Raw genomic sequence first — 26,026 nt, 5'->3', positions numbered from 1 at the left:
CCTGCGGGAATGTGTTCTTTGCGGCAAAGCCACTCCAAGTACAGTGTCACCAAGAAGAGGGTGGCACAAGGAAGGAGCATCAAAAGTAGGGCTTACCCCAAAGACACTGTCACCCTCTGATGGGTGCATTCCCAAGTAGGTGTGACATCCCTCACAGCCAGGGGATGATGCACCCCAAGGACAGTGTGGCACTCAGGTGGCTGTCACTCCAAGAACGGTGTCACTCTCAGGCATTCCGAGGAGGATACCACCTCCAAGCAGGTGCACCCCAGAGATGGCACACCATAGGGAAGGTTCCACCCAAGCAGAGTGCACTGCAAGCAGGATGTATTCCAAGGGCTGTCACTCTTAGGCAGCTGCACCCCTCCAGACAGGTGTCACTCCAAGGAGACTGCCACCAGCAGCCCTCTGACACGTGCCATCCCAAGCCTAGCACACTGCAAGGAGGGCACACCTAAAGGAGGGTGCACTCCAAGAACTATGTCCCCATCAGGCAGGTGTACCCCCAAGGAGGGTGTAACCTAAGGGTGGTATCACCCCAAGGAGGATGTCTGTCCAGGTAGGTGTGTGGCAGGGAGGGTTTATCCCAAGGACAGTGTCACTCTAGGTGGATGTCACCCCCAGGCTGGCACACTCCAAACTGGGTGCACCCCAAGGAGCATTGAAATCCTATAGGGTGTACCAGAAGATGGACATGCACCAAGGTTGTCACCTCTGGCTGATGCTGCTGTAGAGAGGTGTCACCCCAGGCACGTGCACAGTACCCCAAGGACCATGTCACCTGAGGAAGGTGACACTTCCCGGCAGATGCTGCTCTAAATGGTAGTCAACCTAGGCGGGTGCGCAGCACAGAGGGTGTACCCCAAGAACAGTGCCACCCTAAAGGGGTGTCACCCGCAGGCAGGTGTGCGGCACGGAGGGTGTACCCCGCGGTACAGTGCCACTCGAGGAGGGTGTCACCCGCAGGCGGATGCCGTCCTAAAGGGCTGTCACCGCCGGCAGGTGCACCCGGAGCCAAGGAGGTCTCCCCATCCCCACTCCCCTTCCCACCTGGCCCGGGCGGCGGCGCGCCCTCCCCGCCCCCGCGCTCCGGGCCGTGCCCGGCGCACCCCGCCCCCGCCGCCGCTCCCGCCGCTCCCGCCCCCGCCCGCCGACCGCGCCGGTCCGCCCTGTGCATTGTGGATCCGGCGGCGGGGGGCGAACATGGCCGAGAAGCAGAAGCACGAGGGCGGGTGAAGATCGGTCACTACCCGTGCTGGGGACACGCTGGGGGTCGGCACCTTCGGCAAAGTCAAGGCTGGAGTACGCGGCCGCGGGCGGGCCCCCGCCGCCCCTCCCGCCCTCTCCCTCTCCCGCGGCCTCCGCGCCCGATCCCCTGCCCTCCCTCCTCTCCCTCCCCTCTCCCTCGCGGCTCCCGCCGCGCCGGCCGCGCAGCATCCCCGGGGGCGGCGGGGGGCGAGCGGCTGGGCGGAGCCTCCGCGGGGGGCACGGGCTGGAGGCGGCCCGCTTCTCGGGGGGGGATGGGGGGTGGTGGGAGATGCAGCCCTTGCCCTCGGTAGCACGGGCTGTGACAGCTGCCGGTGCTGCGAGCACGACCCACCAAAACTTTGCTCCCGCGCTGGGAGGGAGGTGATGGGAAGGCTGGACCGCACACCGGGCACTGCCGGCATCCTGCCCCTCGGACCCGGGGCCGCGATCCTCGGTGCGCCTTCTCTTTCCAGGGGACGGCAGGTGCTTCGGGTGGGCGTGAGGAGCCGGGAGCGAAAGGGGTTTGTGCTGCCGCCGCTCCGAGCATCGCCTCGCGGAGAGAGCGGCGCCCCGGCAGGCTGGGAGCGCCTCCGGCAGCGGGCGGGGATGGAGGGGTCGGGCCGGGCAGGGATGACAGAGTTCGGGTTGTTCAGCCTGGAGAAGAGGAGGCTCCAGGAGACGTTAGAGCACCTTTCAGTGCCTAAAGGGATTGCAAGAAAGCTGGAGAGGGATTTCTGACAGGGTGTGCAGTGACGGGACAAGGGGAAATGGCTTCACATTGACAGAGGGCAGGATTAGATGGGATATTGGGAAGGAATTCTCGACTGTGAAGGCGGTAAGGCACTGGCACAGGTTGCCCAGGGAAGTTGTGGATGCCCCATCCCTGGAGGTGTTCAAGGCCAGATTGGATAAAGCCTTGAGCAACCTGGTCAAGTGGAAGGTGTCCCTGCCCATGGCAGGGAGGTTGGAACAAGGTGATCTTTAAGGTCCCTTCTAACCCAAACCATTCCAGGATGGTAGGATGGAGGGATCATGTTGGGTTGGGGCTCCACACCAGAATTCCTTGGTCAGTCATACCAGAGCAGCCAGCTCACATTCTGAAGGTACCAGTTTTTCTTTATCTGACTGTACGGTTTGTGAATATTCGTATTTCTTTCTCCTGTGAGTTCTGCCATTACATTAAAATTTTATTTTTTAATCAAGATATTAAAAAAAAGAGCAAAACAAAAGAACAACAAAATTCACTGTGTCTAAGCAGTAATGGATAGCTGTCTTTCTCAGTAGGAAATGGGTTTATCTTGAGCTGGGGGAGCAGCTGCCCCACTCAGTGTCCCCTGCCCTGTTGGGATGTGGCTGGGTGAGGGGGTGATGTGCCTGCACTCGGAGACTGGCGTTTTAAAATAAACCAAAACTGACAGCAGAGGAAAGAAGGTGGAGTTAAATCCACCTGTGACCATTAATCAGGGCCCTAAAAATATATTGCTCAGTTTAATCCCAAACCACAAATTTACTGACTAAAGAATTATTGGAATAAATACTTCTAACAGTAAGAACCATTTCAGTCTATACTAGCAGACCTCAAAAAGTGCTCCAAAGGCAGACCAAATTAAGCCCACCAACAAGACTTTTTTTCCTTGACTAGCACAAATACTCCTCACCCCACCTGTGGCCCAACTTTGTTAAAAACTGACAGTTTCCAAAGAAACATTTCAAATAACATAAAAGAGATTTCTTAGCTCAAACTCCTCTATAGATGAGTAGTATCCTTTACATATTTTTTCCTTCATGTTTTGCCTACAACAGACAGGTGAAATTTGTACTTGAGATTGGAAACTGAGATGAAGAAATGAAATCTCCTATTTATACAGAAATCTAACATTTTAATTTAAATGGGTTTTAGAAAAACCTGTATTCACATGAGAAAAGTAAAGAGATTTTTGCTTGATTGATTCAAGTGTTGTGTGTGTTGTGTATAATAATTGCTTTTTCAGAGAGAAGGCAGTGCCATCAGTGACATTTCTTGTTGCTGATGTGTTTTCTTCAAACTCTGCCTTGCACAAGCTTTTGTTTGAGGCACTTTTTTCCTGCCTTACTCCTCAAGGTTAATGAATCATAATTTACTATTTTTAAGGGTTACTGTTATTAAGGAAATAAAAAAAAGGCAATTTTTTTAGGAAGGGTTTAGTGACATTGGTTACTAACCAGAACTTGAATTTATGGCTGGAGCTGAACAGTGACTTTGAGCCATTAGAAACCAGAGATGTGACAGCAAAGGTCCTTGCCCCTGTTGGGATGTTTCTTCTGGCTCAGCACTGTCTGGGTCATCAGGGAACTGATCCTCCTAAAAACTAGCTGAACACTGCAAGAAACTATTTGCTTTAAGCCCATGCAGTTTCTTGATCCCATTTACAGAAAGCCCACACAAGGCATGGAAGGGAGTAAATAGGTTGGCAGATGAGAGCAAGATTTTGGTGATAATACTGACATTTCAGCTGGAAATGGTGATGAGGATACAGCATCTGTTAGAAGAGAGGAACGTGTCAGGAGCTGATGTGGTGAATGGATAGGAGGTCTCATGCCAAGGATCGACATTATTACACAGGATTTTGCCAAGTATAGTTATTTTCCCTGTCCTCCAGGCCAAAGGTAAGATTAATTTGCAGAAATAGAACCGTGAAGAAGATCCTGGACGTTGAGTTTAGCTAAGCATTGAAGGAAGGAGGTGGCATCTCCTCCTCTGAGGGTTGGTAAGAATAGATTAGACAAACTGTGTTTGTCATGAGTACGTTCTACCCTTCTGGTCCCCAGAAGCTCTCCCCTGACCACAGCTGTCACACAATGAGGTTCACAGTGGATGCAGCTTGGAGAGCTTCAGTCAAAATCCGGTGAAGTAACCCAAATATTTTTCCACGTGGTGCCATGCATGACATCCCCGGGGACCCTGGTGGTTTCTCACCCGCACTTATTTGCCACTGAGGTGACCAGTTTGTGGTCCCTCAAGGACTGGCAGTGCTTGGGTTATGTTTATGTTTGTTATGATGACACCTCCGTGGCCTTCAGTTGGGATCAGATCCTGTTTTTCCAGGCACTGTAGCGTTGCTGCTGAAGGACACCTTGTGTCAGAGGGGTGATAAGCTAAAGGAGACTGAGCAGATAAAGGAAAGGGAAAGGAAGGGTGGTATAACATATGAGCAAGTGGCTCTGGGTCAGAATTTATACAGCTTTGCTAAATATATGGTTTGGATGGATTTCATTTTTAACTTTAGGCTGAGATAAGGGCCAGCACAGCTGATAGGAAAGGAGTTTTCTCTCCCCTTCATAAACTTTTACATTCCCCTGAATCATTTGCAAGAGTTAAAAAACATGCTGTAAAGAAACATGCTGTCAAGGGTTTTTAATTGTTATCTATGCTTATGGTACTATAATCACTATTCCTCCTCGTTTTTTCTCTTATGAGACTAAGTAAATGAGAAGAGTCTTCTCTTCAAAACTAATTCTATTATACCTCTCCCCTTTGTAAGAGCATCTGATGCTGAAGTGTTCTTGTCACACAGTCACACGTGTGAGCAGATGGGTAGCAGACAAGGACACTCACACTGTGTCCTGTTTGGTGCTGTATTTTGGAGTTTAGGGTCAGTATTGCCACCTGACCCTTATGGCTGTTTGGTTTTTTTGCCGCTCCTCATCTCAGTGTTGAATCCATCTCCCCTGCTCACTCCAGCAGAGTCCTAGTTGCTAGTTTTAAGCTCTGGTGGAGCTTACCTGAGTCCCTGTCACTAAAAGACAAGACATGCTCAATCCCCTGTCTAATGCTGCTGCTTAGCCCTCCCTCCTCCCACTGGGCTTTTAATCCGAGGAGGGAGTGAGAGGGAGGGAGGGAGGAGGCTTTTTGAACACCAACCAAGGCCACCATTGCCCACCCTTGGGGTGAGAAGACAAACCCAGAGGAGCTGCACAAGCATCCTCTTCCACACCTGTGGGAAATATGGGACCTGCCACTGCTGAGTGATCCTGGGGCCAGATCATCCCACCAGTGTGCTCCAGTGTATGGGGTCAGACAGTGACTTTGTGGGCAGAGAGAAGATTGTCCTTCCTGCCCATGTCAAAATTCTTGCAACTACAGGCTGTAGCTAGAGAGACCTCAAAGGCTTAAAAGTCTCCCACCACATAGGAGGTTGTGTTCTCTCTTTGTCTCTCTCTCTCAGCGTTCAAGGAGGCTTAACAAGTCACTGGGGACAGAAACAATAATATCTCTGTATCTAATGCTTACTGTAAGCAAAAGATGGATTACAAAATAGACTGTTTATTTTTAATTATTAATGTGTTTGTGCTAGCAAACCTTCGTGGAGTTACACATTGTTTGTCACGGATGGAAAGGGGATGAACTGTTTGGCAATAGTATTAAAAACAGTAATTATTCATTCCAGGCATGGGAATTTTTTTTTTCCTCAAGTGTATAATAAAAATTTTTCAAAGCATATGCTGAAATAAGGCCAGAAAGGGTTGTCCTGAAACAAAGGGTGGCAGAAATCAGGGTTTTTGTCCTTGTTCGGCGATAAACCTCTTTGCTTTGCTGTTCCTCAGTTTCCCAACTAATGGCTTAGTGTGTTATAATTCTTTAATGGAGCTGAATTAATCAGGGGCAGCTTGCAAAGTAGCTTTTTTTTGTGCTCCCAGGAAAGAAAGAGCTATAGTTGACCTAATGAAATACTACTGGGAAAAGACTTGATCTCGAAGATGTCGTGCTGAAGTTGTCTTGCACCTTTCTGTCATGCTTCCCCAGCCTCCTCAGTGTAACATATACTGTGCATATACCCTGACAGCCTTGGCAAAGAGAGATCAGTGCCCTTTATAAGACTACTCTTGGCACAACTGGCAGAGAATTGCTTGCAGGGAATGAAGAGGCTGTATCCCAGCCCCCCTGCAAGCCCCTTGGTTTTGTACCCCTTGCACATGTGCTATTGTGCCCACCTTTGCTCCAGCAGAGCCTCCCTGCCATGGGGGCAACCCCAGCACTGCCCTGCTCTCTTCTCCCTAAGGATACACCAGGGAAAATGCCTCCTTGGACTATTTACAGCCCTCTCCTTGCACTGCACAAGAGGAATTATCTGTCTCCTCCAGCCTTCAGCTAATCCCTAAATTGCATCTATACTGCAAAGCTGAGTTTATTTTCATTTCATCTAGTAGTTTTAAGTATTACGAGGAATAAAATGGACATGCAAAGTGGTGCTTTAATTTTCAAGGGCAGTAAAGTGTTTTATTTTTAGGATACTCTTACTGAGGAAAGAATCTCTGGCAGGTCTTATCTGGTCGCTAATAATAGTGACCTGGTGTGCCCTGAGCGGTGCCGATGCTGCCGCCCTGCCCTTCTCACACCATTTGCTTCTGATCAGTTCATTAGAGCCTCCAAAATTACAGGCTTTAATAATGTAATAACAAGGTTTACTCATGCTAATTAACTCCTTGAGCTCTGTGTTATTACTGGAAGGGTAACGTTCATGATTAGAGAGCACAAATATTTACTGTAAGCAGGTTTTCTGCGCAGCCTTGAGGAAACCATCCATATGTCACCATGTTAATATCACATTGGAAAATACTGAGAAGGGGTAGCTCATGGACAAAGAACCTTTTTTAGATATAAACATCCAATTGACAGTTTTCAAGCAGTTTCTGCTCTTAACTTCAATATAAATCTTGCTTCCTAGGGGCTTTTTATTTTTTTGTGTAGTCTGATAACAAATGGATCACATACTGAAGTCATTTCACATTATTAATTACAACTCCCCCAGTGACAGTGGTGCTGCTCCCAGTTTGTGGTTACGGTTTGTCCCTGAACACAGTAGATAAGCATCAGCATCTCAGTGAACTAAGTGCATTTTATAAAACCCCATATTGAAGTTTGCATCTTTCCTAAAAGCAGAATTTGCTCCTGCAGTCCAGCAGCGTTCCTGCAGCTTGTCATCAAACCAGGGAGCACGCTCGAGGAAGTATAAATAGAAATTCATTTTAGTAATGCAAATCCTGCAGTCCTATTTTGGGCAGGGAAAATCCCTATATAATTTTTTTAAAAAGAAGTATGATGGTCTAGTTTTAAGACTGGGTTTATTAGGGATTTAGTCAGTCAGTGTGACAGTGGAGATTCTCTTCTGCCTTTTAAATATATCTGTTTCTGATTAATCTAGCTTTTACATGCTATAAATCCTTGCAAATTAGCTCAGGGTATGACCTCCTCCAGTAACTCACTCTGTTTTATTTACTGCAGTGTTTTTGGCAGATAAGTCCCCTCTATTCTGTATTCTATGACTCCACTGGGAAAACATGGAGTGAAGAGACAAAACACAATTTTAAAATATTTTACGCCCTCGTCTTTTTCTTTTTTCCCTTCAGGAGTGGCTCTTTGCTTATAAATCACAGTGTGCTGAACTGCTGGCATGACTCTTGCTTCACTGTTTAGTGACTTTGCAATGCTCTCTTTCTAATAGTTGGTGAACACCAGCTGACAGGGCACAAAGTAGCAGTAAAAATACTGAACAGACAGAAAATCCGCAGCCTGGATGTGGTTGGGAAGATCAAACGAGAAATTCAAAACCTTAAACTCTTCCGGCACCCTCACATTATCAAACTGTAAGTACCCTTTCAGCTTAGTCCTCTGTCTGCAAAGGCCTCTCGTATGCAGTTGGCTTCATTTCAGGAGATGGCTTAGAGTAGTAAAAAATGTATTTTGTCAAGTTTTTGCATGTTGGAACATGCACTGGCACAGGTTGCCCAGAGAAGCTGTGGCTGCCCCATCCCTGGAAGTGTTCAAGGCCAGGTTGGACAGTGTTTTAAAAACCTGGTCTGGTTGAAAGTGCCCTGCCCATGGCAGGGGGGTTGGAACTAGATGGTCTTTAATGTCCCTTCCAACCCAAACCATTCTATGATTCCATGAATTGCAGCACGGTCAGGCTCACAGAGTGAAGCCTTGGCCTCCAGTCAATAGGATTTATGTTTTAATGGACTGATTATCCAGAGCTTAAAAGAACATTTTTTAAAAATTTATTATTCAGACATGAGTTTTGGAAGTTGCCACTTTGATCAACCTGAGTTTAAGTTGTAAATCAGCACCTGCATTCCAGCTCTGGGATTCCTTCTCAATCCCTAGTTTGTGCAGCCAGTCCACATTAATGAGGCACTTGATAATATCTTTGGCATTTCTATGAAAGAAAGCGGTTGAATGGTAACTCTAAGGATAAGTTGACATTTAGGTCAGCCTTAAAACTGGCATGAGATACAGCAAATACCTGGGACTTAGAGGCAAGGGAAAACAAATTCTCTCTACAGTTAAATAACTAACCATGCAGCAACTGTTGACTTTAGAGTAACTTCACAGTTCCATGGATTTATTGGAGAACAGGTTGGTATTATTTCATGAAAAAACCAGCAAGACTCCTCAGCTGCATATCCAGCATCCTGCAAGTTAAGTCCTGTTCGCACATTCGTCAAAGTATTAAAACCTAAAAATTAAACCCATTTGGCAATTTCAGTACTTCCTCTGGTACACATTGCAATCATGGAATACAGTGATAAAGAAAAGAGGTGAGGAGGAGACTGTGGTACATAAACCTCCTCTTTCAATAACTTTTGAAATGTATATAAAAGAAATACTTGGGCAATTAACAGCAACTTAGATGTCTTCAGAAAAATGAGATTGATGCTATTGATCTTTGTGGAACTATCACATGTTCCCTTGCTGATTTCTGAAAATTGTTTGAAATCTGTTTGTTTCATATTACAACCCAGCTGTAAAAAATCATGAAATTCATTTGCAAAAAAAAAAAAAAAAGCCAACAATAAAACAATGAATCTGAAAGAAAAGAAAGGGAGGTCTCAGCTGGTGCTGCTATGAATTCCTGGGGCTGCATTGACCTCAGCTGATCACTGGCAGTTTATTCCAGCTGGGACACTGAAATGCCCTTGCAGCGCTCAGGGATAATTTTGAATGAAAATGGAGAATAAATTTGCAAGTCAAAGGTGATACTTGGTTTTTTTTTTTCCCCCATTCTAGAATATAGAGGAATTTATATTTGAAAAATAACTTTTTGGAGGTCTGATCTTTGTTTCTGTACCTGTCCAAAAGAGACTCCCTAGAGTTCTTCTTTATCCTTGATATGAGGGAAAGCAGATGTACCCTCTCTCTGCCTTCAGCTAACCAAGCCTTCGTTTCTAAAGCTGTTGATGCACATCTTACCCAAAATGGAAATTTGAAAGTCAGGACAGTCCTAAATATGGTAAGATTACCTAGCAGAGAGTTCAGAGGAGTATTAAAAAGGTTGAAGGGAAATCATAGGTTTTTAAAAGAGGACCTTTCACAGACAAGTGAAAGATTATACTGGAAATAAGAGATGGCTTTTCAGGAGTGGAAAACAATTAGAAAGGTAAGATCCAAATAAATGCTTATTCTAAGCATTGATGTAAAATTAATAATCTGTTTAGAAGCCTTTCCCTGTTCTTAATTATTTTTTTTCTAAATCCACTTGTGTTTTTGAAGGTACCAGGTCATCAGCACACCAACAGACTTCTTCATGGTCATGGAATATGTATCTGGTGGGGAATTATTTGATTACATCTGTAAGCACGGACGTGTAAGTGCCAGTACCATGTCAGCCCAAATACCTATGTGGGAAGGGGATGGTGTTTAGAAGCAAAACTACTGCTAAGGGGAACACAGCTAAGGTTAAGGCCCAAAATAGAAGTTGCTTCACAGCAATCCCGTCTGGAGTGTCTCGTACCCGGCTCGCACTAAAGTTGTGTGTGATTTTTTGCAACGTTGTCTGGTGTATTTCCATACTCAAACCAAAATATCCAAGGTAACATGTTGCTTAGTGAAAATATTTGGAAAACTTGCTTATTTTTGTAATTTTTAGCTGTGGATTGCCTGTCAAAACCCGCATGGTTCAGCAGCAAATTTAAGGCATTAGAGAGGAAGACCACTCAGTGTGTTCTCCGCCCCAGTCATTCATCTGTCCCAGAGCTCCCCTTGGCTCCATGTCAGGTTCTTTGAAGACATTTTAAGGATGTGGCTTATCTGAACAACATTTTCAAATGCCAGTAATCCAACTGAGTATAAATCACCCAAGGTGTAGGTTAAGCCCATGAAATGCGTATTATGGTTATAAAGAAAATCACTGGTGTCTGCTCCATGGACATCCTTGTAGGCAGGGAGCAGTCGCAGGACAAGGAGATAAAAATGGGCTGAAATGGACATCCAGAATAAGGCTTCAGGTGCAGGATCAGCCCATCACACATTTCCTCTCTGTACTAGAAAATCAATACATTTACAGCAGATTGGTTTAGATTAGTGCAGTGGTCGATGGAGCTGACTCTACTGCTTTTGTATGTACAGTTCTGATTTCTCACACATTTTACAAACCCAGATCTTTTCACTTACTAATTTGGATCCTTTCTGAACTTTTCCATTCAGAAACTCAATTTTTCATGAGGGGATTCTTTCAGAATTCATCAGTAAAAATAAACAGTCATTTAAAATATAATTTCCCTAATACAGCTCATACAGCTTCATAGCTTATCTAGCTATATAGCTAACTAAAATTGTCACAACATTCCACCTTCTTGCTTCCAAAGCCATCTGTCCATGAGGAATTGCTCCCAGCAACATCCTCTGTGGTGTTTTGTCCAGTCTGGATCTGCAGGCCATTGTCTAATAGGTGCCACCTTTAAGTTCTTCCTGATAGCTCACCTAAACTGAAGTTTCACGTTTCATCTCTGGGCTGTATGTTTTACAAACACTAACACGCTATAAAATACAAGGGTGAGAAATCTGCTTTATTTGCTGCTTCTGGTCACAGGCACGCTGTGATTTTCTCTCTGCACCCTGGAACGTTTTGGCTCCTTGCTAAGTCAAACCTTCCCCTGCCAGCTCTGCAGGCAGACCAACCTTCAGGGCTGTTTCTCTTTGTGCCCACAGGTTGAAGAGGCAGAAGCTCGACGCCTTTTCCAGCAGATTCTCTCGGCGGTGGATTACTGCCACAGACACATGGTTGTCCACCGAGACCTGAAACCAGAGAACGTGCTGCTGGACGCACACATGAATGCAAAGATAGCTGATTTTGGTATGTGACCCCAGCAGCATTCCAGGAGCGCAGCCAGCCCCGCGGTGCTTGCTGGAGCGTGTCCGTGTAGCACTCCTTACAAAATCCAGAGCCTGCTTCCCTAACCACCACCAGTTGCTCTACCTGAAAAGCCCACAGTTATAAACACTGGCCTTTTTGCAAAGGCAGGGATTACTTATTGTAGGCTGCTTCTGTACTGGCACTCAGAGTGGAGCAGCCAAGTAATTTGTAAATCTTGCTATGTTTTAGTATAATCACCTAACATAAAGATTTAACTAATTTATGTTTAAGACAGACTCTGTGCAGTTAATCCAGGGTGAGCTGGCTGTGTGTGTTTATTTTCATGCATGTTCTCAGTACGTTTGGCCATGTGCTCTTGGCCTCACTTCATTTTACAACGAGCAGTAACAGGAGTCTTTAAGTGGCATTACTGATTGAAATCCATTAAAATACCCAGGCTACCAGCTCTGTCCTGGTGAGTCCTTTCTAGCAGTGATAAATCCTTCTGAAGATTTACTCATTTCACAACTCCACCTAATTCCCTTATAAAGTGACTGCTCTGGGATGAATTATGTCTGTTTTCCTCTGTGTTCTGGTATTTGCAGCTTAGAGAAGCAAAATTAGCCTGGAGTGAATATTCCTTGGTTGGATGGGAAAAAACCAATAATGACAATAATGATGATGATGCAGATAATAATAATAATAATATGCAAACCATCTTGAAGGAGTCTATCTAAATTATGTCAACAGTTCCTCTCCAAATTTCCCCCTCCGCTTGCTATACCTCTCCTCCTCTGTGCACCAGGAGTCCTCTGTACCTGGACCTTCAGGTCAAACATCAGTATGTAATAAACATCTTGTTTTTAGGATTGTCCAACATGATGTCAGATGGCGAATTTCTACGCACCAGCTGTGGTTCCCCAAATTATGCAGCCCCTGAAGTAATCTCTGGCAGGTAGGACATTCCATTTCTAATCAGAGCCTATGTAAGCACATGGACTTCAAATTTGTTCTTGGCACTGAAAACAGGTTTGCAAATTTAGTAAAAGCAGCTGAGTCCTTCCAACCTGTGTTTTATGTTTGGTTGAATATACAGGCAAAGATCTGAAAGTTTTTTTGGTTGTTTTATTTCTCAATAACTGTAATAGCAAACCATGTTTTGCTAAAAGTGTTTACTTTGGAGGGATTATTAATACCAGATGTTGACTGTTTATATTAATTAAAGAGGGTGAAAATTACTCTTTGGATGCAGATACAGAGGTTCCAGATGGTAAGGCTTTTCCAGGCCACCCCCCTCCTCTCCTGCCCACCTGTGATATAAAACACAGTGTTAATGAGGAAAACCATTCACTAACAGAAGAACCAGGAAGATCTTTAATCACTTCCCAGCGCTGTTGAAACTCTTGCGTTGAAAATACTTGTCTTCTGGTTCCTTAAGCTAGGGTTTTGGTCCTGGCAGTAGGTTCAACCATTGGAGCTTTGTTTTGAACTGATGAATTGAATTGACAAACCTCCACTGTGGTTGCATCTCTCAGCGTGCAACATCTGTACAGCACATGGAGTGTTGAATGCACTCCACAAGGTTGAATTGGACATTTACATGTTGATACAGAAATGTTACCTCCTATATTTTATTGTCAGGAATAGAAATTACATAGAATGTACATATTTCCCTAATTCTCTCTGTAATAGCATAGCAAGGATTGCAAATACAGATTTTCAGATTTTCAGTTCTCTGTGTGGTCCTTCAAACTGCCCATCTCATTGTTTGCCCCATATCTTTGAAGTGCCCTTTATATGAGCATTACTTTTCCTAATTCAGTGTTCTTTTTGCCTATAATCGTAGCTTTTAAATACAACATTTTGTTCAGAGTGTGTTTGCTGTGATTATGGTTATTTTATCCCTGTTTACACCACTGCAAGTGTTGGCAGAATATCATAGGAATTAGACTAGCATCCAAAAACCTGTTGTGACTACAGCTTTATGTGTGAAATCAAGTAAATCCTCATTGTCAAGAGGGGGACAAAGCCAGAAACTCTACTGGGATGCCAAAAAATATTAATAGTATTTCCATATCCTTTTAAATAAAGGCCAGACACGTTTTTCAGTTTGTATAGGAGACAAGGCACACGGCAGATTAGCAAGAAGGATTTAGTCCCTGTGTGCAGAGCCTGATCATTCCATGGGTACAGGCAATACAGCTTAATAACAACAAAAGTAAGAAAGAAAACCAAAACCAAGCCTACATGTTGGACTTTTTCATTGGCTGCAGCTGCATCATTCCTGCATTGGTCCTACTTACAGTGGGATCGGAATCAGGGATGCCCGAGTTTCACACTCCTGGTTGATGTGCCAAGATACCCTCTTCTCAGAGCTATAGCAGCATGTGAGAGCTGCATTTGGGTGGGAAAGGCATGATCCACTCTTCCTGCTTTGCTGGTGGGTGTGTGGGGCAGGGGGGAGCTGAGTCCTGGCTCCTGCTGCCTTTCCTTGTAGTGCACAAAACAGTAGAGCATGACAGCTCAGGTTTCAGAGTCATTAAAGTGCATCTCATTTTGGTTTAAAAGTCCAAAAGACTGTTCATGCAGTGCAGTTATCAGCAAAAGAATCAGGCTTCTGATCTATGGGAATCAGGCATGGAGGCAGGACTGAGGGGGCATCTAGCTGATGATCTGCCTTTCAAAATTACTTTACTGCTGTCCCTGGCTGGGAATGTCTCACCCTTGGACAAGAAGATCTACTGTTTTGAGGGTATTCAGAAAATGGTTGACCAGTGCTTTTACTTGATGGTTTGCTTATGGTTGACCAATGACCAATGCTTTTACTACGCTGTTGTATCTTCAGTAATGCTTTTCAGGAGGAGCAGGTTTCATGAAGAGACTTCTGTATTTCTGTTTCAACTTCTGTATTTTGGTAGGGTTTCACAGCCCAAGGGTAAGCACTGCCTCTCAAAATCTCTGAAAAAGCATTAGTTGTAGCAAAAAGAGATAAGCAAATTGGACAAACAGCAGCAAATCCTGCATATTTGGGGTGTCCCTACTTGGTGATGCCAGGGAGCACATTAGCAGCTTGTCGGAAGCAGGAGCACTTGCATACCAGCACATGAACTTCCACCAAAAATAAACACTCAGAGACAGAGTATATGCTGCTCTTTGATCTGCCTTGCTGAATGAACAGAAATTTCTGTCTGAGCCCTTGGAGCAGAGGAGCAAAGAGCCTGGCAGAGCTCTTAGAAATGTAGGGTTTGGCTTTTTGGAGAGGCAGGGGTGTACGTGGCTGTCCAGAGAAGTGTGGGCAGCCAATGCCAGCTCTGCCATGTCATTTCCCTGAGTAATTTTTGCTTAAGCAGGTTTGGTAGGGGGAAGCCACATGAGCAGCCCCAGGATGTGCTGCAGCTCTGTCCCTGGTGGAGCTGGCAGGGGGTCCCCAGCTCTCTCAGTGGGATCTGCACCCTAACTAAGGAGAGGATGGGAGGTAACAAGTTTCTCCTACCCTTGCCCTCGTGCAGACTGTATGCTGGCCCAGAGGTGGACATCTGGAGCTGTGGTGTTATCCTCTACGCCCTTCTCTGTGGCACTCTGCCTTTTGACGACGAGCATGTCCCCACCCTCTTCAAGAAGATCCGGGGAGGTGTGTTTTACATCCCTGAATACCTCAACCGCTCCGTTGCCACTCTCCTCATGCACATGCTGCAGGTTGACCCCCTCAAGCGAGCAACTATCAAGGACATCAGGTCAGCTCAGGTGGGCTGGGGTGGGCTGGCTGCCTCTGGGGGGCTCCGGAGGCAGGGGATGGTGACTGTCCTGGGGGTCACCTGCTGGCACGTGGACCAGGTGGTTTACAGAAGTAGTCAGCTAATCCAGATGGCTTTTGTTCCAAGTGATTCAAGGAGCAGTCCTGCACTCTTCTGTGATGTTGGAGACTTGGGTGCTGCTGGCAGGCAGGGGGTGATGAACAGAGTGATGAATTTATGTATATTTTATATACATATATATTTCTATATAAAATAGCCTCAAAAATCTCTTAGTATCACTTAGCAAAACCAGCTATAGCGTGGAATAATCCTAAGAACTTAATATCCACCAGCCGTTTTTCATTATTTTATTTCAAGACCGCCTCCTTCTTAGGTAGTTCAGAATAAGAGGGTAATCATTGTACTTACTGTCTATCCAATAAAAAAAGGAGGAGAAGAACAAGAATTACTAACTTAATCTATAAATATTGGGTATAATTTAACGTGTATGCAAATGGTTCATTTTTAAATACAGTATAGTTTTTTTTATCTAGTCAGTGAGCACAATGCATCACTGTGGAAATTCCAGGTAAAGGAAACAGTTGGGTTCTTAAGCAGATATTTTTGTCTGTAGAGATCATTAAAAGTTCATGGCTGCTAGTAGCACTTCAAAATTCTCACAGTCTGAGCCATTTTGGAAACATTTTGTAAAACTTGAGCCTGATATACATTTTATGAAATTTATAGTAATCATTACGTTTAGCTGGTGTGCTAAGCTTAACATAAATGTTTCTACGACTTTCAGGCGTTCTTAGGTTTTTAATGCATTTTCAGTGGATGGCCTTAATTTTACCCTTCAAGTAAAACCATGTGAACTGCCCTTTTTTTATTTCTTAATGCCTTAAAAGTAGAGGATTTAATTGCATGTTAAAGCAGCAGCACATATGGTGAGATTACTGTTGATACATAGAACATACAGACAAGGCACTGCATGGCTTTTAGACACTTAATTCATTGGCTTCACTGTAAATCGGTGGGAAATGGGTACCTGGATAGCTTTGATGCTCTGTATCTCTATCAGACCCATGGGATTCCAAAAGTGTGAGAATCTCAGAAGTGCAGAGGTCGTACTTCAGAGCCCAGTGAGCAGAGTGTCATTGCTGTTCCGGTACTGGGGGGACTGTGCAGGGCTGGGTCGAGCTCTCCAGTCAGCAGCTGAGGATAGGTCTTGGCTAGAGCCAGTGAGGGACTGGTGGCAGTGGTTGCTTCACACAGAGCTCATGGTGGGTCCTCTCTGTATTCCCCAGGGAACATGAGTGGTTTAAGGAGGAGCTGCCCAGTTACTTGTTCCCAGAGGACCCTTCTTACGATGCCACCGTCATCGATGACGACGCGGTTCGGGAAGTGTGTGAGAAGTTTGAGTGCACGGAGTCGGAGGTGATGAACAGCCTGTACAGCGGTGACCCTCAGGACCAGTTGGCAGTGGCTTATCACCTTGTCATCGACAACAGGAGGATCATGAACCAGGCCAGCGAGTTCTACCTTGCCTCCAGCCCCCCCACCGGCTCCTTCATGGACGACAGTGCCATGCACATCCCTCCTGGGGTGAAGCCGCACCCCGAGCGGATGCCGCCGTTGATAGCGGACAGCCCCAAGGCGCGGTGTCCTCTCGATGCCCTCAACACCACAAAGCCAAAACCCCTGACTGTCAAAAAGGCCAAGTGGCACCTGGGAATCCGCAGCCAGAGCAAACCCTATGACATTATGGCTGAGGTGTACCGGGCTATGAAACAGCTGGACTTCGAGTGGAAGGTAGGGAGTGCTGGTGCTCTGTGGTGCTTTTCATCATTTTCTCATGATCTGAATTGCTCAGGGAGGTTTATAAGTGTGGTTACAAGCCTTACCTGTTTCCAAATAAATGCCCCCACCTTGCAATCATCCTGCTATTTCTTGTTAATAGAGACACAGTGAATTAAGGTGCCAACTGTGCTTCAGTGCTTGTGGTGTTTATTTAGGGCGTGAAATAAGAGTTTTCTTTCTGAGTGCTCTAAGCCTTTGGCTGGAAAGATGATTCTGCCTCTTTTAGCTGTGGGTATAAGAGGAGCTGTTCACATTTCTAATTTTAGTGGCTAATTCCTTGCAAGGTCATCTTGAGTGCTTCTGAGGAAAGGAACTCTCATTATTTCTGCCTGGTCCCCTCAGTCTGTGTGCTGAAATGGCACAGCATTCATCTTCCTTAAAGATGCACAGATAAGGGGCGGGGGCCTTGGGGGCAGGATTTGTATCATTGACTGCGTCTTTTCCTCAATGGAGATGGAGTGGTGCTTGTGGACAGATGTGCTTTCGACCCTTACTGCCTCCTCAGTTTGGGGCTCAGCTTCTTGATTTAAGCCCAGATGTTTTAGTTGACAGTACTCACTCTAGATATTTCTCCAGAGCTACACGTTTAGTCATAATCTTTTTCAAAGTTGGAATAATAAACCCCTGAGTTAGCCCTGAATATCTGCTGCTGAGCCTGATTCCCTAAATCTTGGTGCAGCCCCTGAGGTGAGCTCTCCTGACTCGTGGGCCTTTCGCAGCAGCCTTGTGCGAGCATCAGGAGCAAGGTAAGGAGAATTTCAGCCCAGATCTTCATCACCAGAGGAATTGCCCTCCTCGCTTCAGGTCCCAAGCCTTGTACAGTGTGAATGTCACTGTGCTGCTTCTCTGTAGCCTCCTGTCTCCTCCTTATTTTTGATAATATTACATCTTTAAAGCCAAGTAGCTCCCAGAAGCCTGATTTCACTGCACCAGCCAGGAGATGGGCTGTCGCCAGGTCCACCAGCCAGACATTTGTTAGCTGCATGGTTACAGAGAGTGAACAAATCTCCTGTATTTCTGGTACAGCTGCACAAAGTCAGCCCAACGTCTTCATGTGGGCAGTGGAGATTATTTCGTATGAGGAGGTTTCACAATAGTCTTTCCCAGCCTAAGAATAACTTCAGATGTGACTCTTCATCAGAATAGCTTTCCCATCCACGCAGTTGGTTCATAAATATAGTGCAGAGAAAAGATCTCATTGTAAATGAGATGCAGCAGATTGTGAGGTGGGAAGCAGCAAGGGAAAATACACAGCTTGAGGCTGATCCACAAACACTGGATTTAGCTGCGCTGATGGGAGAGGTCGCTCTGCCCAGCTTGCCCTGGTTTCATGGACACTGTCCTTGTACGTGGGTCCACAAGAGGACTTTTTGGCTCATATGGCCATGGCTGGTGGTGAGGGAGGAGCAAACTTCAGTTTGGTGCCTGGCAGATGGGTCACAGCAGCTTTCTCTGCCAAGCAGCTGGTGAATCAGAGCCCTAAAATAATTTTTAAAGATAGGAGGAAATAAGAAATGAAGCCATTTGCTTAATTTTGTCAGCACTGTTCTTCTTAGAAACTGTGTTTTTCCCAGAACGTGTCTTGCTTGTATTTAGAGAAAATAGGGAAAGAAATGTTCTTCTTGCTGTCTTGAATCTTACTCCTGAAAGGAGGTTTCCCATTGCAGGTGGTGAACGCCTACCACCTGAGGGTGCGCCGCAAGAACCCGGTGACGGGCAATTACGTGAAGATGAGCCTGCAGCTCTACCAGGTGGACAACCGCAGCTATCTCCTGGACTTCAAAAGCATCGATGGTAAGTAGGAAATGGTGCTGTGGGAGATGTGAAACACATAGAACGGCAAGGCTGGAAGTTTAAAAACCACTCTCTGCATTTTGAAGTGCTTATGCAGCTGTTTCAAGTCAGCGAAAGCCCTTTTGATCCATTTGTCTCCACTACTGTTAGTAGTCCCTTACCAAACCTGCGATGCAGGTGCCAAATTAATTCCACTTCTTTTTCTTTTTTTTTTTCTTTTTTTTTTGATTTTCCAGACGAAGTGATGGAGCAGAGGTCAGGCTCTTCCACACCACAGCGCTCCTGCTCTGCCGCCGGCTTGCACCGTCCAAGGCTGAGCATTGACGCCGCCGCATCCACCGAGTACCAGTCCCTGATGGGCTCCCTGAGCGGCTCCTTCGTTGGCAGCATCCCCTCGGTGACCCCACGCCTGGGCAGCCACACCATGGACTTCTTCGAGATGTGTGCCAGCCTGATCATGGCCCTGGCTCGCTGATGGGTGCTGGCGAGGCACCAGTCCCTCCGCACACGGTATTGCACTGTGAGGATCTGGTCTGACTTGTCTGTCCCTTGTTTCTTTTGCTTTGTTGTTCCTCTTCTGCTCCCTCACCACTCCACAGCCTGTCTGAGCCAGGCCCAGACCCAAAACATGCTCCCCTCTAACAAGGCACTGAGGAAATTAAGATAACTTCATTTCACTCTTTATGCTTGGTGAAATGTATCCAATACCCCTTTTTTATCCCTAGTGAACCCAATGGGAAATGTTGGCGTAGCTGTAAAGTAGCAAATTATCACTGAGTTTTTGGAAGATGCCTCCCCCCTGGTTCATCCTGAGTTAGTGGAGCCATGGCCAAGCTTCCTGCAATGTAGACCGTGTTCAGGGAGGTCAGAGTTTCTATGTTGCTGTGTAGAGCAGGGGCAAGATGGGCTGGGCCAGGTCAGAGGGATCAACCAGGAGCTACCTGAAATGGAGCTGAGGGATAATGAAGTAGCTATGCAGGTTCACACCAGGGTGTAGCCTCTGGTAACACTTTTCTCCCAAAAGTAGCAGCTACTTAGACGTTTCTGCACTAGTGCAATATGACCTCCTTCCCCTCTTTTTCCCCCTTCTAAAGATAGGGAGGGAAAGTGGGATGTGCAAAGGTCCTGTTGCAAATGTGCCATGGGGAAGTCTCCATGTGTCAAGTCTTTGCAGAGGAGAGTCCCTAAGGTGCTTTGTTTCCTCTGAGAGCTCCGGACAGCACTGACCTGCTCACCACGTTCGGAGCTGAAGGCAGCTTGCCTTTTTTCCAGCTCTTAATCTCCATCCCTATCCAACCTCCTCACTCCCCCCTGCTGCACCACCATCTCCAGGGGCTGAATCCCAAGCAGGGTTCAGGTGAGCCACCAATTGAGGGCAGGATGCCAATCACTCACCCAGAAACCCAGTGCTTTTCCCACACTTCGCCCGAGGGTGGGATCATCACTGCCGGGCGAGAGCCGGCAGCATCGCATGGCTCCAAAGCATTTACCTCTCACCTTTCTGTAGGAAGCCTCTGCCTGCTGTCACCACCCTAAAATCACTGCCAAATCTGCCTTCCCGCCCTCCCCTGCTCACCTCTTCGTGCTGCCAGAGACTTGCTTTTCATGCTGAAGGGCTCTCCTGTCCTGCTGCTGCCCACTGGACTGTGACCTTCACCACTCCGCTGATAAGGCAGGGATATCCAAATCCAGAGTTTTACTGTTTCTTTACTACTGGCTATCTGAGGGATGGGATATTTTTTTTTTTTAAGACAAACTACTGGGATTTTTAAGGTTAAATTCTTGTTATTCAAGGGTAAACCCTAAAGCATGTGTGACTTCTTTGTTTAAAAGAATTATTTTTTATTACACAGGCTTAATCTAATGGGCAGCATTGGCATCTGTTTGGCTTTGCTGTGGTATTTAATTCCATTTACTTGATTGCAAAGTAATTGTCTCATCAGTCAAGGAACAAATGCTTTATGAAAACTTTGCCAAAAAAATCCTGGGTGGAGGGTTTGGTTTTGGTGTTTGTTTGAGGGGGTTTTTTTTATGTTCTGTTTTAAGAAACAAAGCAAAGGACTTTTGCTGGTCCCAGGTATACAGTCATTCAACTTGAAAAAAAATTAATCCATCTTTTTGATAGCTTCTTATGACCCGTTGAGGTTTTTTTCTAGGTTTTTTTGTACAGTTGCACTTTAATTTATACTTTCTGCAAGTTTCTATGAGAAGCAAGGAAGAGAACAACACATTAAACCTTTTTTACTAATCATTTAAGGTAATCAAGACAAATATGGGATATTTTTGCCATCTACTGGCAGTTAAATGGACATTTTCAGCTTGAAGTCCCTTTTTTTTTAAAAAAAACACAGAATTGCCTTACTTTTGTTACAGATTGTGCTTGGATTCTCACTAACGTGACTTAAAGCTCCCTTTTTTCCAGAAGTCGCACAAAATAGAAAGCTTCCCAAAAAAAAAAAATCAGTTTTGCTGTTGAGCTCTTGAACATTAAATCCAACCCAGCAGTGGGTGGATTATAAACCCACAGCAGAACAGTTTTGTTTTTAAAAGAAATACTGGAAATATTTGTAGTTCTCCTAGGTTTTGTAATGAGCCTTTTAGTATATTATGATTATTAAATAAATACTCAGGGGTGGAGGATGGCTTTGGTGCTGTGTCTGGTGGCTGTCAGATGATGTTTCTCCAGTGCTGTGGTGTGAGCAGGTCATACCTGGCAAGGATGGACAATCCAGACTCTGCATGCAAAAAAAAATACCCACCCCAGAGCCAAAGCTGAGCAACACCCAGCCCTTTAACAGCTTTTGGATCACAGAATATTCTGAGTTGGAAGGGACCCACAAGGATCAATGCTGAGACAAGAGCAAACAACCCTAAATGATTTTGGGTGCTGGAGATAAGCCCCTTTGGAAAGGAGCAGGAGAGGGCAGCTGAGCGGCCGTAGGGACAGACATTAATTTCCATCTGGGAAACAGTTATGAGTAAAATGTATTTGGAATGTAAAAGGCTTTTTAAATCTTCACTCCCAACTGAGCATCTTGCCAAATTGCTTGTCCTGGAAACACTTGTAGCTCCCTTGATAAGAGGCTGGTGCGTTAAAATCTGGAGTTCAGAAGCAGGTAGATGTACAGATGTCTTTTTTTTAAACTGACTCTTGTCCTCTGGGATTTTCTACCCAGCAGAACTAATAGTATTAAACAGCAACAAATGCCCTTGGGAGGAAATATGTGCTTCCTGGAGGCAGGTGGGATTTCTAGGTGGTAGAATTAGCCCTTGTGGCACTTGGCATCTTCTTAGAGCCATGCAAACATTAACTCCTGTGTGGATCTGCAAAACCAGTCCTGCCTGGAAGGCAGGAGGAGTTACTCAGTTTTACATGTGGAGAGACATAAAGAGATGAAGCAGCTTTCCTGCTCAGTGTCAGCAGAGGCAGTGGAGTGAGTAGGACTGATGGAAGTACCTCCTCAAAGAACACATCGGATTGAACTGTCCATTACAGCCTTACCCAAATCCGTGCTGCACTTTGAAATACTCCTGAGAACTTTTACTTTTTTTTATTATTTATTTTACCTTCAAATAAGGTTTTCTATTCCCCAGCTGCAAAGAAGCTGCTGACCTCCAGTTACATTTTCCAGAGGAAAAGTTTAACTTTTACACTGTTACACTGTGGTCAGCTCTTTTGAGTTATGCTGGTACGTGCACAAGCATCGGGAAAAGCAGGGTAGATGTTATTTGAACTACAAAAACTTGAATTAATCCAAGTGCAATTCTTCAGAAGCCACTGGACAGCTGTGCTTTGCAAGCCACAAGCTCACCCACACTTTGCTTCAGCCTGAGAGGGAGAGAGACAAAATGCAAAGGATATAGAGTTCAGATAGGCTCCAGCAGTAACCTCCAGCTCCTGGGTGAGTTAGTTCAGAAATAGCTTGTACTGTTCTTGTTGGAAAAAATATATATGCATACACACATATATATATATACATATATATATGTGTATGCACAATATATATATATGTATAAAATGTAAGTTGCATCCCTGTCATTGGCCTCTCAGCTTTATTTACCCAGCAGAGTAGGTGTGTGCCCTGGACACCTGCCATCACACACACTAATCCCAGCATGCAAGAGGACCTGGAGAAAAGGGATGCTATTTTTACACCCTCTTTTAGGTAAAGCCCATGAATAGCTTAGCTGACCCCATTGGACCCAACATGGCCTTGTCTGGGGACGGAAGGAGAGGTGGGATTGGGAGCCATGAGTATCCTGCCCTTCTACCCTCCCCAGCCAAAGCCTTGGTGCTAAAGGGGTTTGGGGTAGGTTTATTTTTGGGAGTTGGAGCTGAGCAGGTGAAGGCAGCAGGATATTTTTTTTCTCTTAACGGGTCAGAAATGCATCTTCAGCTGTGTGTCCAGTTTGAGCATTTCACAAGGTGTGTACAAGCACAGGGTTATATATATGGGCAGTATTGTAAAAAAATGAATCAGCTGGTTAGTATCTGTTGTATATACATTTTTGTGTGTGATTATAATGGCATTCATATTGGAATAGATGAATTTCGAACAAAATAACCGTTCTGTCTACTCCTTTTCATTTTACTGCTCTTTACCATCAGTGTGCACCCCCTGTAGAAGGAAGAGAGATCTGTGTGCAGGACATGAAATCGTGCCTTCAACATACATTAGGACTGCTGGAAGTCGCAGCTTTCTTTCACAAGGTGCACAATTTCCCCAGCTCATGTAGAGTCCCCCCGGTGAGACATGCAGGCCATGTTTCTAAATACTTGAAGTACCATTTGTTGTGCAATTATTTGGCTTCACCCTTTTATTAGCTGAGAGGAGAGAGGGAAGAAGAACCACACATCTGGATGAGCCAAACAAATCCCTGCTCCAGCTCCTACAGTGTTTTCCTAGAAGGTTTTAGGCTCTGGTTTTGTTCCAGGTATGTGATGTACCTCCTAGAGTAGCCTTTCTTAAGGTGTTACATTGGTATGGGCTTTCCATTTAGTGCTTTCCTTTGGCTTCCTTAGCCCTTCCCTTATATATCCCTTTTCATCATTCACTTATAAAACAAGCAACAGCTTCTTGTAATTCTGAATTTCCAGTTTGCCTCCCGGCCATGGAGTTAATGATTCATCCAGAGATACCTCACTCCCATGCCCAAGAGATGAACTGGTTTTCAGAATTTCCACATTACACCTGTTGACGGAACAGTGACTTTTGCAGGGAGCACACCTGGTATTCGATGCACAGATCTTTGCTCGTTTTGATCATCAAAATAGGAGAACTGGACTGTAAATCAGAGCTCTACCTGCAAGCACGAGTACACTTTTGGTGTTACAAAAATCTGTTTTCAACAAAAGCCTTGAAGTTCCTGCTGAAGCTGCCTTAATTTAAAAATCACAGTTTATTTGTAGGATTCATCTCTGGTTGGTTGTTTTTTTTTTTTTACAGTTTGGAAAAGCTGTGAAGTAGATACTGTAGACATGGTAATATTTATTCTTGTTGCTGAAAGCATGTTTTGTATCATGTTATATTCACGTGTTTTGTACCTCAATGCATTTGTTTGGGTTTTTTTCTTTTAGAGCACAAAGCAAAACTGAATCCCAGGATAATTGTAGTGTGCGTGGCCCAGCTTTTGGGCAAACAAACTTCAGCTCTATGACAGAGATGAACCATATTAGTCCACTGTAATTTTTTTTATTCATACTCTAAGGAGCATTTATGATTTATAATATTATGTATTTATGAATATTTTTGTTAAAGTAATGAACTTTTAAAAGCTCTGAGTATAAGCATCCCTTCAAACATATCATTAACATGAAACTCAGAAAAAAAACCCTTGAGTTCTATAATTACTCCATCCTTCTTGGTATTTTCTATTTTGTCAACTCAGAGACTGGAGAAGGTTTTGTTTTCAGATTCATGGCTTTAGTACTTTCTGGGGGTAGCTGTTGTGGAAGGGCCCAGAGCCTAGGTTCAGTTTTGTCCTTTGTGCATTAGATAATCACAACGAAGCCTTTTTCCTTCCATTTATGGTGTGGAAAGTGTTTCTCGGTGTACTGCACTGCATGTGATAGCTGTCTCCATGGTTGACATTTGCACTTTAATAAACTCAGAGATGAAAAGAGATAAAAGCAGCAAATCCTTAAAATTTGCTTATTTCACAGTGCCTTTTTGTGGACTGGAGTTGGCTGTTAAGAGTTTCTCTCTGGAGATGCTTGCACATCCCAACTGTGGGATCATGGATGCCCTGAAGGCTTGGGGGTGGTGCAGAGCAGGAAGAGGAATTAAAATATATATATGAACAACTTAAACAGCTTCCACAACCCAAAATACATGCCAGGAGCCAGGCCTGAAGGTTTTCTGTATTAACATGCATCCAGCAGAGCTGATGGGCCTGTGCTGACTCAGATCTCGACTCCTTACACCAAAGCAGGGAGAGTATAATTTTAAAGATAGTGTGCAAAAATGACCTTTCACTACAGGAAAGGTGTTGGGGGCGGGGGGGGAAATTAGGGTCTTATTTCCTATATGCCTGTGATGCAGCTGGATATAAATCCAGTGAAAGCACACAGCTGCAGTGAATGCCCCAGTTTTGTTCTTATCCACGCTCTCCTTTTTACACAATTTCTGTGATACAAATTGCCCTCTAAAAAATTTCAGTTCTCCCTCAGACTCAGCAAATCAACAGCTGTTATCATGATGATTTCATTTTTGAGAAGAAACACAGAGGAACAGGGTTTAAAACTCACGTGAGAATTATTTTAACGTTTTATGTGGTTAGGATGTACCAGCAAGGGCTGTAAAGGAAAAAAAAGGAAAAGGACACATTTAATTTCCTGACCAATCTTAACCTAAATTTAGCCAACCTGTAGTTTAATTGAGGATATCTAAGTTGCTCTATCTAAAGAATTTTTGTATTGTCTGGAGTCATCCCATAGAAAGCTCTTTTCTTCTGTACATGCATTGGAATTTATCCACGGGGAAATATATTTTTAAGTGTATTGCCAGGCACCTTTGCATTAAATCAGCTGCCAATGCTGGTGCAGAAGTTTGTGTTTCACGGGGATTTGGGGCACAACCCCCCAAGGACTGTGCGTCATTGCACCGGGATCAGGGCCCAATCACGTCTATCACAGGATATATGGGGAGATTTTTTTTTTTTAAAGCCTTAATTTAAAATGAGAAAAACTTGTTAAATAACTTCCTTATGAAGCACAAAAAGAGCTCACACGTGTGGCTAATACAAGATTTGCTCGTAGTACTCACAGAGACGGTGCTTAAT

The 26,026-nt window shown here is 44.9% G+C and overlaps 2 protein-coding genes across 4 annotated transcripts; both read left to right on the top strand.

Annotated features, from left to right (window-relative positions):
- Positions 1–819: 819 nt before the first annotated feature.
- On the top strand, positions 820–1,236 carry LOC115307462 (acrosin-like). Its single transcript, XM_029959745.1, has one exon. The coding sequence runs from the start codon at positions 820–822 to the stop codon at positions 1,234–1,236; it is 417 nt and encodes a 138-aa protein (XP_029815605.1).
- A 450-nt stretch (positions 1,237–1,686) lies between these two features.
- Positions 1,687–24,883, top strand: PRKAA2 (protein kinase AMP-activated catalytic subunit alpha 2). 3 transcript variants are annotated; one of them, XM_029959638.1, is made up of 10 exons: positions 1,687–1,702; positions 7,731–7,872; positions 9,776–9,869; positions 11,213–11,357; positions 12,225–12,312; positions 14,867–15,091; positions 16,399–16,903; positions 18,619–18,745; positions 18,982–19,255; positions 23,355–24,883. In XM_029959638.1, exons 3-9 carry the CDS (start codon positions 9,810–9,812, stop codon positions 19,218–19,220), a joined length of 1,389 nt encoding a protein of 462 aa, XP_029815498.1. In that variant the 5' UTR covers positions 1,687–1,702; positions 7,731–7,872; positions 9,776–9,809; the 3' UTR covers positions 19,221–19,255; positions 23,355–24,883. The 3 variants fall into 3 exon arrangements, 2 of the variants coding, with proteins under 2 accessions (XP_029815498.1, XP_029815497.1); XR_003915780.1 differs by lacking the exon at positions 1,687–1,702 and having other exon boundaries at positions 6,209–7,872; positions 23,355–23,456; positions 23,571–24,883; XM_029959637.1 differs by lacking the exons at positions 1,687–1,702; positions 23,355–24,883 and adding an exon at positions 20,253–22,322 and having other exon boundaries at positions 6,209–7,872.
- Positions 24,884–26,026: the final 1,143 nt, after the last annotated feature.

The sequence above is a fragment of the Manacus vitellinus genome, unplaced genomic scaffold, assembly GCF_001715985.3.
Source record: "Manacus vitellinus isolate BGI_N305 unplaced genomic scaffold, ASM171598v3 scaffold_21_pilon, whole genome shotgun sequence".
NCBI lineage: Eukaryota > Metazoa > Chordata > Aves > Passeriformes > Pipridae > Manacus > Manacus vitellinus.
Note: the sequence above shows the minus strand (reverse complement) of the source record. Positions and strands in the feature narration are given on the sequence as shown.